This window comes from Carya illinoinensis, chromosome 6 (assembly GCF_018687715.1).
Source record: "Carya illinoinensis cultivar Pawnee chromosome 6, C.illinoinensisPawnee_v1, whole genome shotgun sequence".
In the NCBI taxonomy this organism is placed as follows: Eukaryota; Viridiplantae; Streptophyta; class Magnoliopsida; order Fagales; family Juglandaceae; genus Carya; species Carya illinoinensis.
The window spans coordinates 18,657,645-18,671,454 of record NC_056757.1 but is presented as its reverse complement, the minus strand read 5'-3'; the positions used below and the strand labels follow the sequence as shown (position 1 = coordinate 18,671,454).

General features: G+C 34.9%; 1 protein-coding gene across 2 annotated transcripts; it reads right to left on the bottom strand.

Annotated features, from left to right (window-relative positions):
- Positions 1–1,492: 1,492 nt before the first annotated feature.
- Positions 1,493–4,321, bottom strand: LOC122312960. 2 transcript variants are annotated; one of them, XM_043127638.1, is made up of 3 exons: positions 3,886–4,321; positions 3,498–3,689; positions 1,493–1,952 (listed from the first exon to the last, which is right to left on the bottom strand). In XM_043127638.1, exons 1-3 carry the CDS (start codon positions 3,922–3,924, stop codon positions 1,692–1,694), a joined length of 492 nt encoding a protein of 163 aa, XP_042983572.1. In that variant the 5' UTR covers positions 3,925–4,321; the 3' UTR covers positions 1,493–1,691. The 2 variants fall into 2 exon arrangements, with proteins under 2 accessions (XP_042983572.1, XP_042983573.1); XM_043127639.1 differs by having other exon boundaries at positions 3,498–3,684.
- Positions 4,322–13,810: the final 9,489 nt, after the last annotated feature.

The window sequence follows — 13,810 nt, the reverse complement described above, 5'->3', positions numbered from 1 at the left end:
CGTACAAAGAGTTCACGTCTTTTCTTGTTCATGATTCCCCTAATCTTGAATAAGTTGTGGGTGTTGGGTTTCAAATGTTGCTCATGGGTAAATCCTTTATCAAGTTGTCTTATATGAGTTACACCATTATCACAATTTTAATAAGAAGGTTATTTAACTTCTACATATTTAAATAAGTTGATTAACTTCTAGATGCAAAAATTCTTTATATAAGAATATGCATGTTAATTATAGGTGTGTAAAAAAGTTTAGAAAAAAATAAGAACTCTTCTCTCTCTTCATTTCTTTAGAGAAATTATTTAGATTTCTTGATTTCGAAGTGTGAAATTTTTTAGAAGATTTTAATAACCTTTTAAATAATGTAGAAGTGCAAATAACAAAATGACATGAATAGTAAGACGAGTAAAAATTCAATCATGTAGGTGAAGTAATTTGATTTAACTTTATTTAATAAAATGTAACGAAGTCACTGCAACACTTACAAATATTCAAGAAAGATGAATGAAAGAATTTAAGAATTCAAGAAAGAAAGAAAGAAGACAAACTCTGGTTTTCAAGGATCTAGCGTCTCCAAGAATCGCAAGCTTTGTGATTATTCTTTAATAGTTCTTACAAGAATCGTAACTCTCTTTTATACAAGAGACCTCAGTTATATATTGAGAGGTTAAGCTTATAATTTCTATCTACTAAATGATCACGTACCACACTCATCTGCCATCTTCATATACTCTGCTGCTGCTTCGCCCCACTAATCCCTCTCGGAGCATCAAACTGACACGATAAGTGAAATTAGAAATTGCAGCATTTAAAACTACTAGTAAATTTGATACGGCATAAAATAAATATTTTTGAGTATGATATAAATGAGTTTACGTTAAAACGAATTAATGCAGTAAAGCATTAATAAATATGTTAATTGCGAGTGAATTCTCGAAACTTGCAATCAACCTATATAATACGAATAGGTTTTATTTTCAAATTTTATAAATACTTAATTTTATATGCCTTTTTTGTTGTTGGGATTTAATATTAACATTAATATTTCAAACTATTAATTTTCTTTTGTTAATATGTAATTTTCTTGTATAAAAATATTAAATTTCTTATATATTATTGGTTTGTATATTGATAATAAAATATTTTATAATAAATTTAATTATAATTATGAATGATTTATATAATTATCTTGTATTATATATAAAATTATATTAATTGGATTAAAAAAAATAAATATATAGATCAATTCCAATCATTTATATGAAACAAATTAAACGGGTTGAAGTAGGGTAAACCGATCATGTCTAGGTTAGTCCGATAAAAATTAATTATTAAATGAGTTAAGCAAGTCGTATTGTGTTACCGGTTGTTTATATATGTTGTGTAGGATTTTAAGATCTGACTTGTTTAGTTAAACGGATCGGGTTTAGATTGACCTTTATAGTCTAATATTCATGACTTGACATCGCCCATGTACACAGATTGCCACCCTAAATGAAATTGTCTTGGAATGCGATTTGGTGATAATATACAATATATGATTGAAAAATAGGTGTAGAGTTACAGGTCTTTGCTACATGCATCTAGGATTTTTCTTCTAAATTAGCTACACCATTTGGTAATGAAGAAGAATTATCTCATCGCTTCTTAAGGGGCTGAGAAAAGCTTGGGACCAAATCTTTCATTATACTTCTTTATTCAGACTCAAACTTGTCAACCTGCAGCATTTGAAAGATGGTGATGTTCTGCGTTGGGAGGGTGGCCAGAGGTGGCATTCTCATTAGAGGAGTCGTCATAATATGGTCCCCATGGGTAAGAGTGTGATGCCTTTTGCGCACTGCTCGAACACGAGGCTGTTCATCCAGAACAACCATTCTTTGTCTGTTAATGACAGCCGGTACTTCTGCCCTTTTCTTCAAGCTTTCAGAAAATCTTTTATCATTCATTTCTCCATCCTGCAAATCAATTCCATACGGAAAAATTTATTATAGATGTCAGATTGGTAAATCTTCAGTGCATGTCCTGCTGTACAAAATACTCAATTGTAAACTTAATGCAATGCCAGAACATTGCAGTATTTTTCAAAAGGAAATGTCCCCCAGTCATACTTGGAAACACTGTCTGCAGCCTAAACCATATTCATGGCTAAGCCTTGTTATGCATTCATCTAAACTGAATTTCAAAAGGTTGACATCAAATTATCACTAAACTTTTGGCCATATCCATTTTAACTTTGATTCAGATATATATGTCTATGTTTTTCTAGCACCACCCTGTTGTCATTGAAAAGAACAAACTGTTTTCATAACTTTGAAGTATTATTGTAGATTATTGAAGATCTACAAAATAGACATGTAAAATAAGGTATACCTAACCTGCTTTGTGGAAAGTGACATCCATGAACCAAAAGTTTTCCCTTGTACTAAAGTAGCGTAAAGCTCATTTTGAAAGTACAAATCCTCTAGGTTTGCAGGAACAAATTCTAGAAAAAGGTTTCAATCTCAATCTCCATGTCCATTGCCTATTTCTCCAAATTCTACTGTAAAGCATTCCTCTATTTAGTTGTTCTGTAACACCGTACCTTCACGGTCTTTGATGTAGGCAATGCAAAAGTAACTTGAAGGGATTTTCTGAACAACAAATACAAATTGCTCTTTGAAAGACTATAACCAGATCAATTACAAGATTGTGAAATAAGGTTATTTAAGAAGTTTTAATTCCAAGTGCATTAATCAATTTCATTCCACCAATGTCAAAATGCATTCTTCAAAGAATCGGTTCCTAAAGAACCTTAAGCTTTATCATCCAACATAGGCATAGCAGTTGTTCATAGATGTAGTTGCATATGTTCCGATTAATTAGTGTTCATGTTCTTGGTCAATGCAACTAAATCATGTGGCTAAAACTAAATACAATGTTCTTTCCATTTTCCCTCACGGGCTGGCTTTGTTGCAGATGACAACCCAATTTTGAAAAAATAAGTTTTTAACAGCCCAAAAATATTTCAAGCTGAAGAATGGTTTGAGAAAAATAAATAAGACAACATTATAAAATACAAGACCTTTTGTAATATGAACTGTTTTATTTCAAAATTGTGTAATATATACTTTTATGTCGATATTTGAAATAAGAATTTAGCTAAAACATCAACCAGAATGCAAGGTTTTCCACCCCCCTTAAAATCCTGATCCCTAGAATTCACTAAAGTAGCTATTCCTCAATCCCCAATCCCGCCCTTAAAAACCCATTCCTGATGAAGGTGGGGTTATAATTTCTAGTTCCAGGAGGCTGCAAAGAGACTGAAGAACCGAACTGTTGGCATCCATTTTCATCAAACGTCAGATATTTAAAGAACAATTTCAATAAGCAATAGCACATTATCTTTGGAAAATGAACCAAAAAGGGCACGTACTCTTTCCGCAGCATCAATACAACAAAAAATTGGAGGATGAAACCTGCATGGGACTCGAATATATGAAGGCGAAAGCGTTAATTCTTACATTGAGAACAGAGGCGTCCGGCATTGGGCATTTCACAGGCCGATCTTCATCGTGCGGTTCCATTGGGTGTTCTACAGGCCAGAACTCCATTTCGACGAGTTCAACCCCAAGATGATGCCAATCCATGCCAATTCTGTATCTTGCTTCCCTACTTTCATCATCCGTCAATGGAACTCTGCTTTCATCTCTATCCTAGAAACGGATGAAAAAATGCTGAAGTAACTTAACGTATGAAAATGAAGTCAAATTAACTCTTAACAAATACGTTTAACTAAAAATTAGCAACATTTAAATTACTCGAAGGAAAAGGGCTGTGAAAACGAGAGAGAGAGAGAGAGAGAGAGAGAGAGAGAGAGAGAGAGAGAGAGAGAGAGAGAGAGAGACTTACGAAAGCATCTCCGCATGAAAATCCCATAGAAGGGTTCATTAGCTCACGCCTGGAGCAGAACTAATACAACTTTGTCCGTATGTGTTTCAGAGAGAGAGAGAGACAGAAAAACGAAAAGATAAAGAGAGCATGAAAAAGGAGTAGAAATGGGGTAAGTGAGGTGGCGCAGTGGGGAGTGCCCGAACAGTGGAAAGCGAAGAAAGATTCCCACCATTTTTCCCTTTTTGTGATTTTGTGTAGGTACAACTTTTCCTTCGTTTGTTGGGACCCTACCCTTCTTTCCTTTCTCACCTCTGGGAATGAGAGCTTTTTTCCCCCCTCCCTTTCACTTTATTGCTACAAAAGCAGTAGCAGTTTGGTTGGAATTTACTTGAAAATCTCACAATCTCCCACTTTTCTGCTTTTCTTGATTTTGCTGAAGATGGAAATGTCGGAAAGAAAGACATTCATTAGCTGTATGCTTTGCTTTGCCAGGATACCTTCATAGGAGAGAGAGAGAGAGAGAGAGAGAGAGAGAGAGAAGAAGAGCGAAGAGCACGAGACAGAGACCTGGGACCAGACCTGCAACCCATAGACAATTTTACTAGCCGTTTGTTCCTTTCGATGAAATCGGTTGTAAAGTGACCTAAATGGCTCGTAACCCCAATGCGTGTGGTGTAGTCGACGGAGAACGCCAAATCTGAGTGATATGTCAAATATAGCTAAGTTTTATATAAGGAAAATTCTATGTGCAGTATTTTTGCGGACTCTTTTGTGCACTCTAGTGATATGATTAGTTGTGTATTAAAAACAATTAATCCAATCAATCATATCAGTGGAGTGCGCAAAAATGACTGTATGTAACATTACTCTTTATATAAATACTCTTGAATTGGATTAGTTAAATAATTTTAGTTTAAACTTCGAGTAATATTAACTTTAAAAGAATTTTTAAAATTAGAAAGTCACCATCCACTAATCAAACCTATATTTTATTTACAAATAATCAACAAGATTTTATTAAATTTTTTTAAAACTTTCATTAGTAAATAAGGCTATATTATATCCAAATTTTCTAGAAAATATTTTTTGTAAATAGGGTTATATTTGTGTTGGATAATTAGGTTGATAAAGAAAATAGTTAGGAAACAATAATTTTAAATAAAAATTAAATTATTAATTAATATATAAAGTGTATTTGTAAAATATAAAAAAATAAGTTTATTGAAAAATATTATTATCAAAATTTATAAAATTATATTATTATTTTAACTTTGAGATTAATAGTTCAATATGAATTAATATCTTCAATGGTTTTGACTTTAACCAAAACGTCAATTTTTAGCTAAACTTTACACATGGCAGTGGTTAGACCATTGCCAATACTCTAAGAGTACTTTTATTGGTATAGTCAAAATCAAATCTAAGTTTTAGCTAATATGAGATGAATTTAACTTTGGTTATTCTATTCACATCAAATTTCTATATTGGATTATCTATTTATTCATTATAGAAATAATAAAATAATATTAATTTAATTTTTTTTAATTTTATCATATAACAAATCATGAGTTATTTTATCAATTTTTTTTATTATTTTTTTAAGTACCTCTGTGTTGTTCTTTGTTAGATGAGTAGTTCTAAGCAATCATTTTATATTCATTGACTCATCAGGCGTGAGTCATGTATTGCATAAATCACTAGAAGAAAAGTACACTAATCTACAAAATTGCACTACTAAACTGCACTTGCATAAATCTATACAACTAAAAAAAGTCAGCATAAATCTGCAGTTACATAAATTTGCACTACTAAAAAAAGTGCACATAAATTTGCACTTGAAAGAAAAGGATTTTAGAGTCAACATACAGTAAGAATGCTCTAAGTGAGTGGTGTACCGATCAATTGCAAGTGATATAAATCAATTATAATATACTGGAAGTGAAATTCTGCGCTCACATATTCGAGACCATTGAACTCTGAAAATTCTCTTCAATTACTTAAGATGCATTGCACAATATTTGTTCCTGCCAAATATTTGGTGTTAATGAAAAAAAAAAGGACAAAAGAATCGGTCATAGTATCATTGCAAAATATTTGTTACCACCAAATGATTTATCACCGGCAAGACTCCCATGCAGATCTATCTTCCAATTTTCATGGTTCTGTTGAGGAAAGTCATAGTCAGCATGCATGCTATATTGGAAGAAGAGGCAGGCGTGATTGAGTGATTATAGACTTGTTTACGGGATGCTCCTTCTTTTTCGGTGTTCCATGGTATGCTATCTCTTGTTCATTATTATTTATTTCCTTTTTGTTCTTTATTCTTTCCTTGTATAGAATATACTGTCATTAAGCTGTAATCCCTTTCCTTTTTGTTCTTTATTCTTTCCTTATACATAATATACTATTATTAAGTTGTAATCGTATATATAAGTGAATATATGTTCTGGTCTTGGGAAGTCGAACCAATACCACTTTATCCAATTCTTTCATCCCATTGCTTTACCTTTTTCTTCTCGTGCGCATGAGTCATGCTCCAATATTTTAGCCTCTCCACGTAGCATGCCTATTAATTTAGAAGACTCTATCCACACTCACTCAATCACCTCTCCCACCGAATCCTCATTCATAGATTCTTCTCAACCTTCCACCTAACCAACATTACCTTTCATTAGTTCCCTTCCTTCCTCCAACCAGTCTGACAAGATCACAAAGTGGTTCTTCATGACTCAAACAATTCCCAAATTTTGTTACCCACTACTCTACTCACCATCCCATATCTGCCTTGGCCATGATTCCTTTACCTAAAGAACTACGAAATTTTTCACAAGCAATAGTTTCTGTAGAGTGGAAAAAGGCAATGGATGAGGAGTATGTTGCTTTGCTTGCCAATAATACATGAACCCTTTGTCCTTGGCCTATCAATCACAATGTCATTGACACTAAGTGGGTCTATAAGACTAAACAAAACAAGGATGATTCCCTTGATCGTTGCAAAGCATGATTAGTGGCTAAGGGATTTAATCAAATTAGTGGCATTAATTTTTCTGAGATTTTTAGTCCTGTTATCAAATCTGCCACTGTTTGAATTGTTTTGACTCTTGCCATACATTTTGGATGGGATATCAAACAATTAGATGTGTCCAATGCTTTCCTTCATGGTACTCTTGATGAAGAAGTTTACATTTCTCAATCTCAAGGTTATGTTGATCCACAACATCCAGATTATGTCTATTGACTTAATAAGGCACTTTACGGATTAAAACAGGCTCCTAGAGCTTGGTTTAATTGATTATCTCAATGCTTTTTGGAGCTTGTATTTTTGGGATCCTCAGTTGATCACTCTCTTTTTAGTTACCACAAATCTAATATGCATATTTTCATTTTGGTGTACGTGGATGATATTTTTGTCACAAGATCACACAACTTGTTCATTGCCTCCTTGATACAACAATTAAAGTCTGATTTCACCTTGAAAGATTTGGGGTTTCTCCATTATTTTCTTGGAATTCAGGTCACCTGTGATTCTCACAACTTGCATCTCTGTCAATCCAAGTACATTTTGGACGTTCTAGATTGTGCTCATATGGTTAGAGCCAATGATTGAGTTGAATTATTTCATTTTTAATGCTTTTGGAACCAATATATATTAATTCTTTCATTACTTTATCATTGGTTTTATATGGAAAAATGAATAAATCAAAGTTGTGATTTTAATTGATTAAAAGCATGAATTTCTGCTCTAATTTTATCAACTGCCAATTTCTGCTCTAAGCATGAATAAATGCCTCCGCTCGAGCGAATTCAGACAGAGTCGAACACTCGATGTTCGCTCGACAAGCCGCTCAAGCAAACTTAGTGAAAGTTACTTGATTCACTCAAAAATGAGTAGCACTAAAGCTATCCCAAGTGTAGGAGGATGTCGTGTAATAATTAGGAATAAATTCCTAGATCGTCTCCTCAGGGAAAGTTACTTAGAAATCAAACTCGTTGAAAAAGGTGAAAAACTTCACAAAGAGAAAATAAAATGATGGTATGTGCAATGGATGAGAGAGGACACTAGTCTTGGACTAGATTCATATTTTTGGATTTTGATTGTCGGATCGGAATGTAAAGGACTAATAGATTAAACTCAGAAATTGATAAAATTAAATTAAGAATTAAACTAAATTAGGAAGTAATTGATAAAACATGCACTGAAATTGAAAAGCCCCAAAATCAATGTTCTAAGGTTCATCATTATGTTCAAATCACAAATTCTCAAATTAAACCACCGTAATTGTAATCACTACTAAAATGAAAGTTTAACGAAACGATAAAAATAAATAACATGAATTGAATGAATAACAAATAAATTTCTCAAACGTCTAAATCAAAATTCTCTAAAATAATTCAGAAACTCAAAACTGAAATTAAATAGTAAGTAGGGAATTGAAAAGATCAAGCCAGCTGAATGGAGATGAAGATTCGAAGCGGTGGAGGAGGCTGAGCTGCAGTGGCAATTGGACCCCTCAAGGAGTTCTTCAATCTGCTGCAGTGTGAGTGAATGATCCAGTGGAAATTGTGTAGCTGCGTGAATGATCGATTGAATGAATCCTCCTCTTCGAATCTGAACGAAAATCAAAGGAAAAATGAATTCTAAGTGTTTCTCTACTCAAAAACCGAGTTTTCCAGCCCAAGAGTCGTCCTAAGATGTAAAAAAAACGTATATATACTCTGATGGCGGAATGGACCCTGATCTGTAAAAATGCGATATTCGCTCGAGCGGAGTGTCGAGCGAACATCGAGCATTCGACTCTGCCTAAGTTCGCTCGAGCGGCCTGTCGAGCGAACATTGAGCGTTCGACTCTGTCTGAATTCGCTTGAGCGGCCAAATGCCTCCGCTCGAGTGATCTCTTTTCCCGCATCTCGCTCGAGCCCACTGTCGAGCGGAAGTCGAGCGTTTGAATCTACCTGACTTCGCTCGAGCGGCCAGAAGCCGTCGCTCGAGCGAAATGTACCATAATCCATATTAATTGGTAGTTGATAAAATTAGAGCAGAAATTCATGCTTTTAATCAATTAAAATCACAACTTTGATTTATTCATTTTTCCATATAAAACCAATGATAAAGTAATGAAAGAATGAATATATATTGGTTCCAAAAGTATTAAAAATGCAATAATTCAACTCAATCACACCCCCCAACTAGCATTTTGCTAATCCTTGAGCAAAATAGTGAAAATTAATTGAGATGAATATTGCATAAAGATCGAAATTCAAACAAAAACAATCAAACACAATTCCGAATTCTCACAAAAGTGACACGTTACTACTCAACCCCCAAGGGTTATACCCACCAAGACTATCTTAACAATCTTTCACATAGAATTAATGCAAATGTCTCAGAACTCAAATATGTGTGTGGAGCTAGATTGGTTGTGTGTTCCTCATTACTAGCCATGATTTGCCATAGGATTTTTCAACCTTAAGATTAATCATTGCTGATTCTAACTACCTCAAAGCCCAAGGGTCTAGCAGTTTTCACGCCAGCTCTGTTTTTTAAGGTTGGACACTCAACTCCCAAAGTGTTGGGTAACTGTTTCTAGCCCTTTTTACTTAGGAAAGTTCACTAAGTTGCCTTTATTCCTTTTCTCTCTTTTTTTTTTCTTTTTTCATTCTAATCTTTTCAAATCCTTTTCCCCCTTTTTTTTTCTTTGTTTTCTTTTTTTCTTTTTTTTTTCTTTTTGGCATGGCTCAGTAGTCCTGCAGTTTACTTCTCCAGTGTTAAATCAATGAATGGTAAATAAGGAACACTACAAGCGTAAGCATGTGCAAAATGTCCTTCAAAATTTGCCTTTCGTTCTACAAAAATTTTATCAAGTTTCATCTCAATAAGCATAACATCCCGGTGTTTCAAGCCACATATCAACAAAATATGATGCATAAAAAATCATGCTCTATGTTTAAGCTTGAAAATAAATCTTCACAAATGATCTCGCTCAACTACTCCACCAAGATGCTCAAATTTCACAAATCTTATTTATTTATTTATTTATTTTATTGTTTTTGAAACTGTGCACACATGCTACCCCCCAACTAGTGAGAGACATAGTCCTCAATGAGTCGAACGAAAGAAAAGAAAGTGCACAGAACTAAGCAAGCAAAACAAACAATCAACATGAAATATAAAATCAAAGCAAAAGAACAAATAAAAACAAAGCAAGTAAAAAAAACTGTAAAGAAAGAGAAACAAATCAAAACACTTCCCTAGGGTCTTGCACAAGCAAGATCTCTTCATGTGGATCAAAGACCTTCAGAAATGACTTTTGACATTGTCCGTTGACAGTGAAGCTATTACCATTCTTCGGATTGACAATGTCTACCGCACCATGAGGATGAACGGTCTTTACAATGTACGGCCCACTCCATCAGGATTTCAACTTTCCAGGAAAAATGTGCAAGCGAGAGTTGTAAAGAAGAACTTCCTGGCCAAGTGTGAAATGCTTTGGATGAATTTTCTGATCATGCAGAATTTTCATGCGTTCCTTTGCAATCTGAGCGTTGTCATAAGCATTCCGACGAGTTTCATCCAATTCATTGATCTGCAATTTTCTCAACCCTGAAGCTTCATCAAGTGACATGTTAACATGTTTTATGGCTGATGACTTGCAAAAATTTCATATTGCAGATTTTACAAGTTCGCTTGAGCGGAGGCTTTTGGCCGCTCGAGCGAATTCAGGCAGATTCAAACGCTCGACTGCCGCTCGACAGGGAGCTCGAGCGGGTTGCTGAAAAACAAAGATCGCTCGAGCGGAGACATTGGCCGCTCGAGCGAAATCAGGCAGAGTCGAACGCTCGACGTGCTCTCGATAGGATGCTTGAGCGAAATCAGACAAAGTCGGACGCTCGACGCGCGCTCGACACCCCGCTCGAGCGAACATCGTATTTTGACAGATTTTAGGTTTTCCGCCGTGAGACCATATAAAAGCAATTTTTCACTCTAGAGCTGAGAGTTTTTTGACTGGAGAACACTTCTTGGAAGAGAAAAACATAGCTAGAGGGATTCAAATCATCTATTTTTGGAGAGGGAATTCCAATTATTGCACGTACGTTGGAATCATACACGAGCACGGACGAGAGAAAAGCGTTGAATCATTCCCTTGAGCTTTTGACGACGAGTTGAGGCTGCAAGGAGGATTTTTCAGTGTTTCTTTTCTTCCCATCTTCTCAGAACAATTATAGTGAATTCGTTTATGTTGAATTCCATTTCTAGCATGAGCTAAATTTTCTTTATTCTAGGAAAACGATGTAACCTATTTCTGAACTATGCTTGATTGTCTAAGCTAATTTAATGCAATTCTCTCTTTGTTTATCTGATTTATTCTAAATTTATTGCTTCTAATTAACTGGCCATTGATTAGATGATAAGTAATCTTGTGATTTGCTATCGAAAGAGGGAATCATAGGGTAGATCTTGGATATTTCAGCATAGGTAAGTATAGAGATCGAAAGACTTGTATGAACCTATGTAGTAATTAAATCATTGATCTTATTGCGTTCTTGATTATTGAATTTGCATATTCTTGTATGAATTGATAACCAAGAGTCAATTTCAATTGACTATCGAAAGAGGCTTTTGGATGAATTAGAGATTTGCTAATAGACACAAGAAGTTTAAGTTAAATTAGCTGGATGAGAAAAGCATAGTGAAGAATTAGGTGAAATCGATTTCCTAGAAGTTTTCTTCCCTATTGAATTTGATCTTTGAAAGTCAGTGTTATTTTCTTTGATTATTTCTCTTTGATTTGATCTAGTTTTATTTGTAACTACAAAAACCTTAGCGATTCCTCTAGATAAAATTGAGATTATTATAATTTTGGTATTTGGCAAGAGTAAGGTACCAATCCCTGAGGACGATACTCTTGTTATTACTTTACTATAAAACTACGATACTGTGCACTTGCAATTTTGCACCGGTCAATGGCCCAAAGAGCTCGATCTTGAATATCAACAGGTAAATGACAAGTTTTACCATAAACTAATAGATAAGGAGAGATCCCTAGATTTGTTTTAAAAGCTGTCCTATAAGCCCACAAAGCATCAAGAAGTTTAACCGACCAATCTTTCCTATTAGGCTTGATGGTTTTCTCTAAAATAATCTTTATCTCTCTGTTTGCCAATTCAGCTTGCCCATTTGTTTGAGGGTGATAAGGGGTAGAAACTCTGTGTGTAATACCATATTTCTTCACAAGTGTAGAAAATGGTTTGTTGCAAAAATGAGAACCCCCATCACTTATAATAACTTTTGGCATGCCAAAACGAGCAAACAAAGATTGCAAAAATTTCAGGACAACATGATGGTCATTTGTTTTGCAAGCAATGGCCTCCACCCATTTTGAAACATAATTGATTGAGCTGAAATATTGCACATTTTAACTATTTAAAACCAATGTATTTTAAATTCATCATGACATTATTATTGGTTTTAAATGGAAAAATGGTTAAAATGAATAAATCAAAGTTGTGATTTTAATTGATTAAAAACATGAATTTATGCTTGAATTCTACCAACTATTGATTACTGTGCATTCTAGTCCATAATTTTTCTTGCTTTCCATTATCATTTGCATTTGTACCATTGTTTTTCTTGTTCTTCATGTTCATAAAGTTTCTTGAGCTATCTTTCCATCTTTTGGGTTCAATTCATGAACCTCAAAAGATAGAAGCACTTCTTGCCATCTTTGAATGGAAGTTGCTCAAGCTAATTTTTCATTTGTGTTATTTTGTTGTTGAGTGTTTTCTTTTTTTTAATCTCCATCTCCATTTAGGTGTCACATGCGTAGTCGTTATCTGCGGTGTGGCACAGAGCCAGGGTGTGCGGGTGATCCCTAGGGGAGATCATGGTGCATGCATAACCGGTTTGTTTTTATGGTTTTCGGATGTGGGCCATTTTCTGGGAAAATGACGAGTTTTGGTTTTGAAGCTTTTGATCCATTTTCTTGGAAAATGGTGGTTTGGACCATTATCTGGGATAATGGCGAGGCTTGGTTTTGAGGATATGTTTTTATGGGCCAAATGGGTTTTTTTGGCGTGCGTGGTAAAAATGTGGTTTTGCGGGACATGTGCATTGGCTTTTCTTGCATCCATGTTGCTTGAGTTCTATGTGTTTTTATCTGGTGGTGTTTGGGTTTTACTTACCTGCAGCACCATTTTTGGTTCCGTAGCTTTTGGTGCAGAGTTCGAGGATAAGGAGGAGGAGGCTGAGCCGGAGGATGCGGCTCCGCCGGGTTGCTGATGTTATGCTTTGTATTTGATATTATATTATATGCGTGTTTTGTAATATTTTATTTATGTACGCTTTGGAATAGCTTTGTATTAAACAAGAAAAATTCTGGTACTTAGTTATTGACTTGCTTTTCGTTGTGTATTTCTCGTGCACATTGTTGTTTTTGCACACACTTGGCACACGTTGTTAGGGTGGTGACCCGGGATGTCATCATCCGGACGTCTCGATTTCCTCGTGTCTGTGCGTGGGGATTTGGGGGCATCACAGGTGGTATTAGAGCGGTTTGGCTCTGGGTAAAACCACATGTCCCGTAGGTAGTACCAGAATGCTTTTTAAAGTTGTGTTTTGAAAATTATGTTAAGTACAGCTATTTGATTTGTTTTATTCGTTTTATTTGTTTGAGCTTGTTTGTTTGTTTTTATTTATTTGGTTATGTTTTTGCAAGTTGGTTTCTTTTGTTTTCTGTGATGTGGTGTTGGTCTGTGGTTCTGTTTTTGTTTGTTGTTGGTTTTATTTGTTTTTATTTTCTGAAAAGGGGTCAAAGGTTGTGGTGACAGGAAAAAAAATGGGGAGACCAAGGAAATCTGCTCAGGAGCCACAGGACAATACCTCAAGGGATGACTCCATAGCCGAAGCAATACGGCAGATGACGGAGTTTATGCAGCAGAATATTAG

Excerpts from the sequence above, each read along its gene's own strand:
- LOC122312960 (XM_043127638.1), bottom strand. The coding sequence starts at position 3,924 with ATGAACCCTTCTATGGGATTTTCATGCGGAGATGCTTTC. Across the intron at positions 3,690-3,885 it reads TTTCATGCGGAGATGCTTTC|GATAGAGATGAAAGCAGAGT; the intron begins GTAAGTCTCTCT and ends ATCCGTTTCTAG. Across the intron at positions 1,953-3,497 it reads CGGACGCCTCTGTTCTCAAT|GATGGAGAAATGAATGATAA; the intron begins GTAAGAATTAAC and ends ATTGATTTGCAG.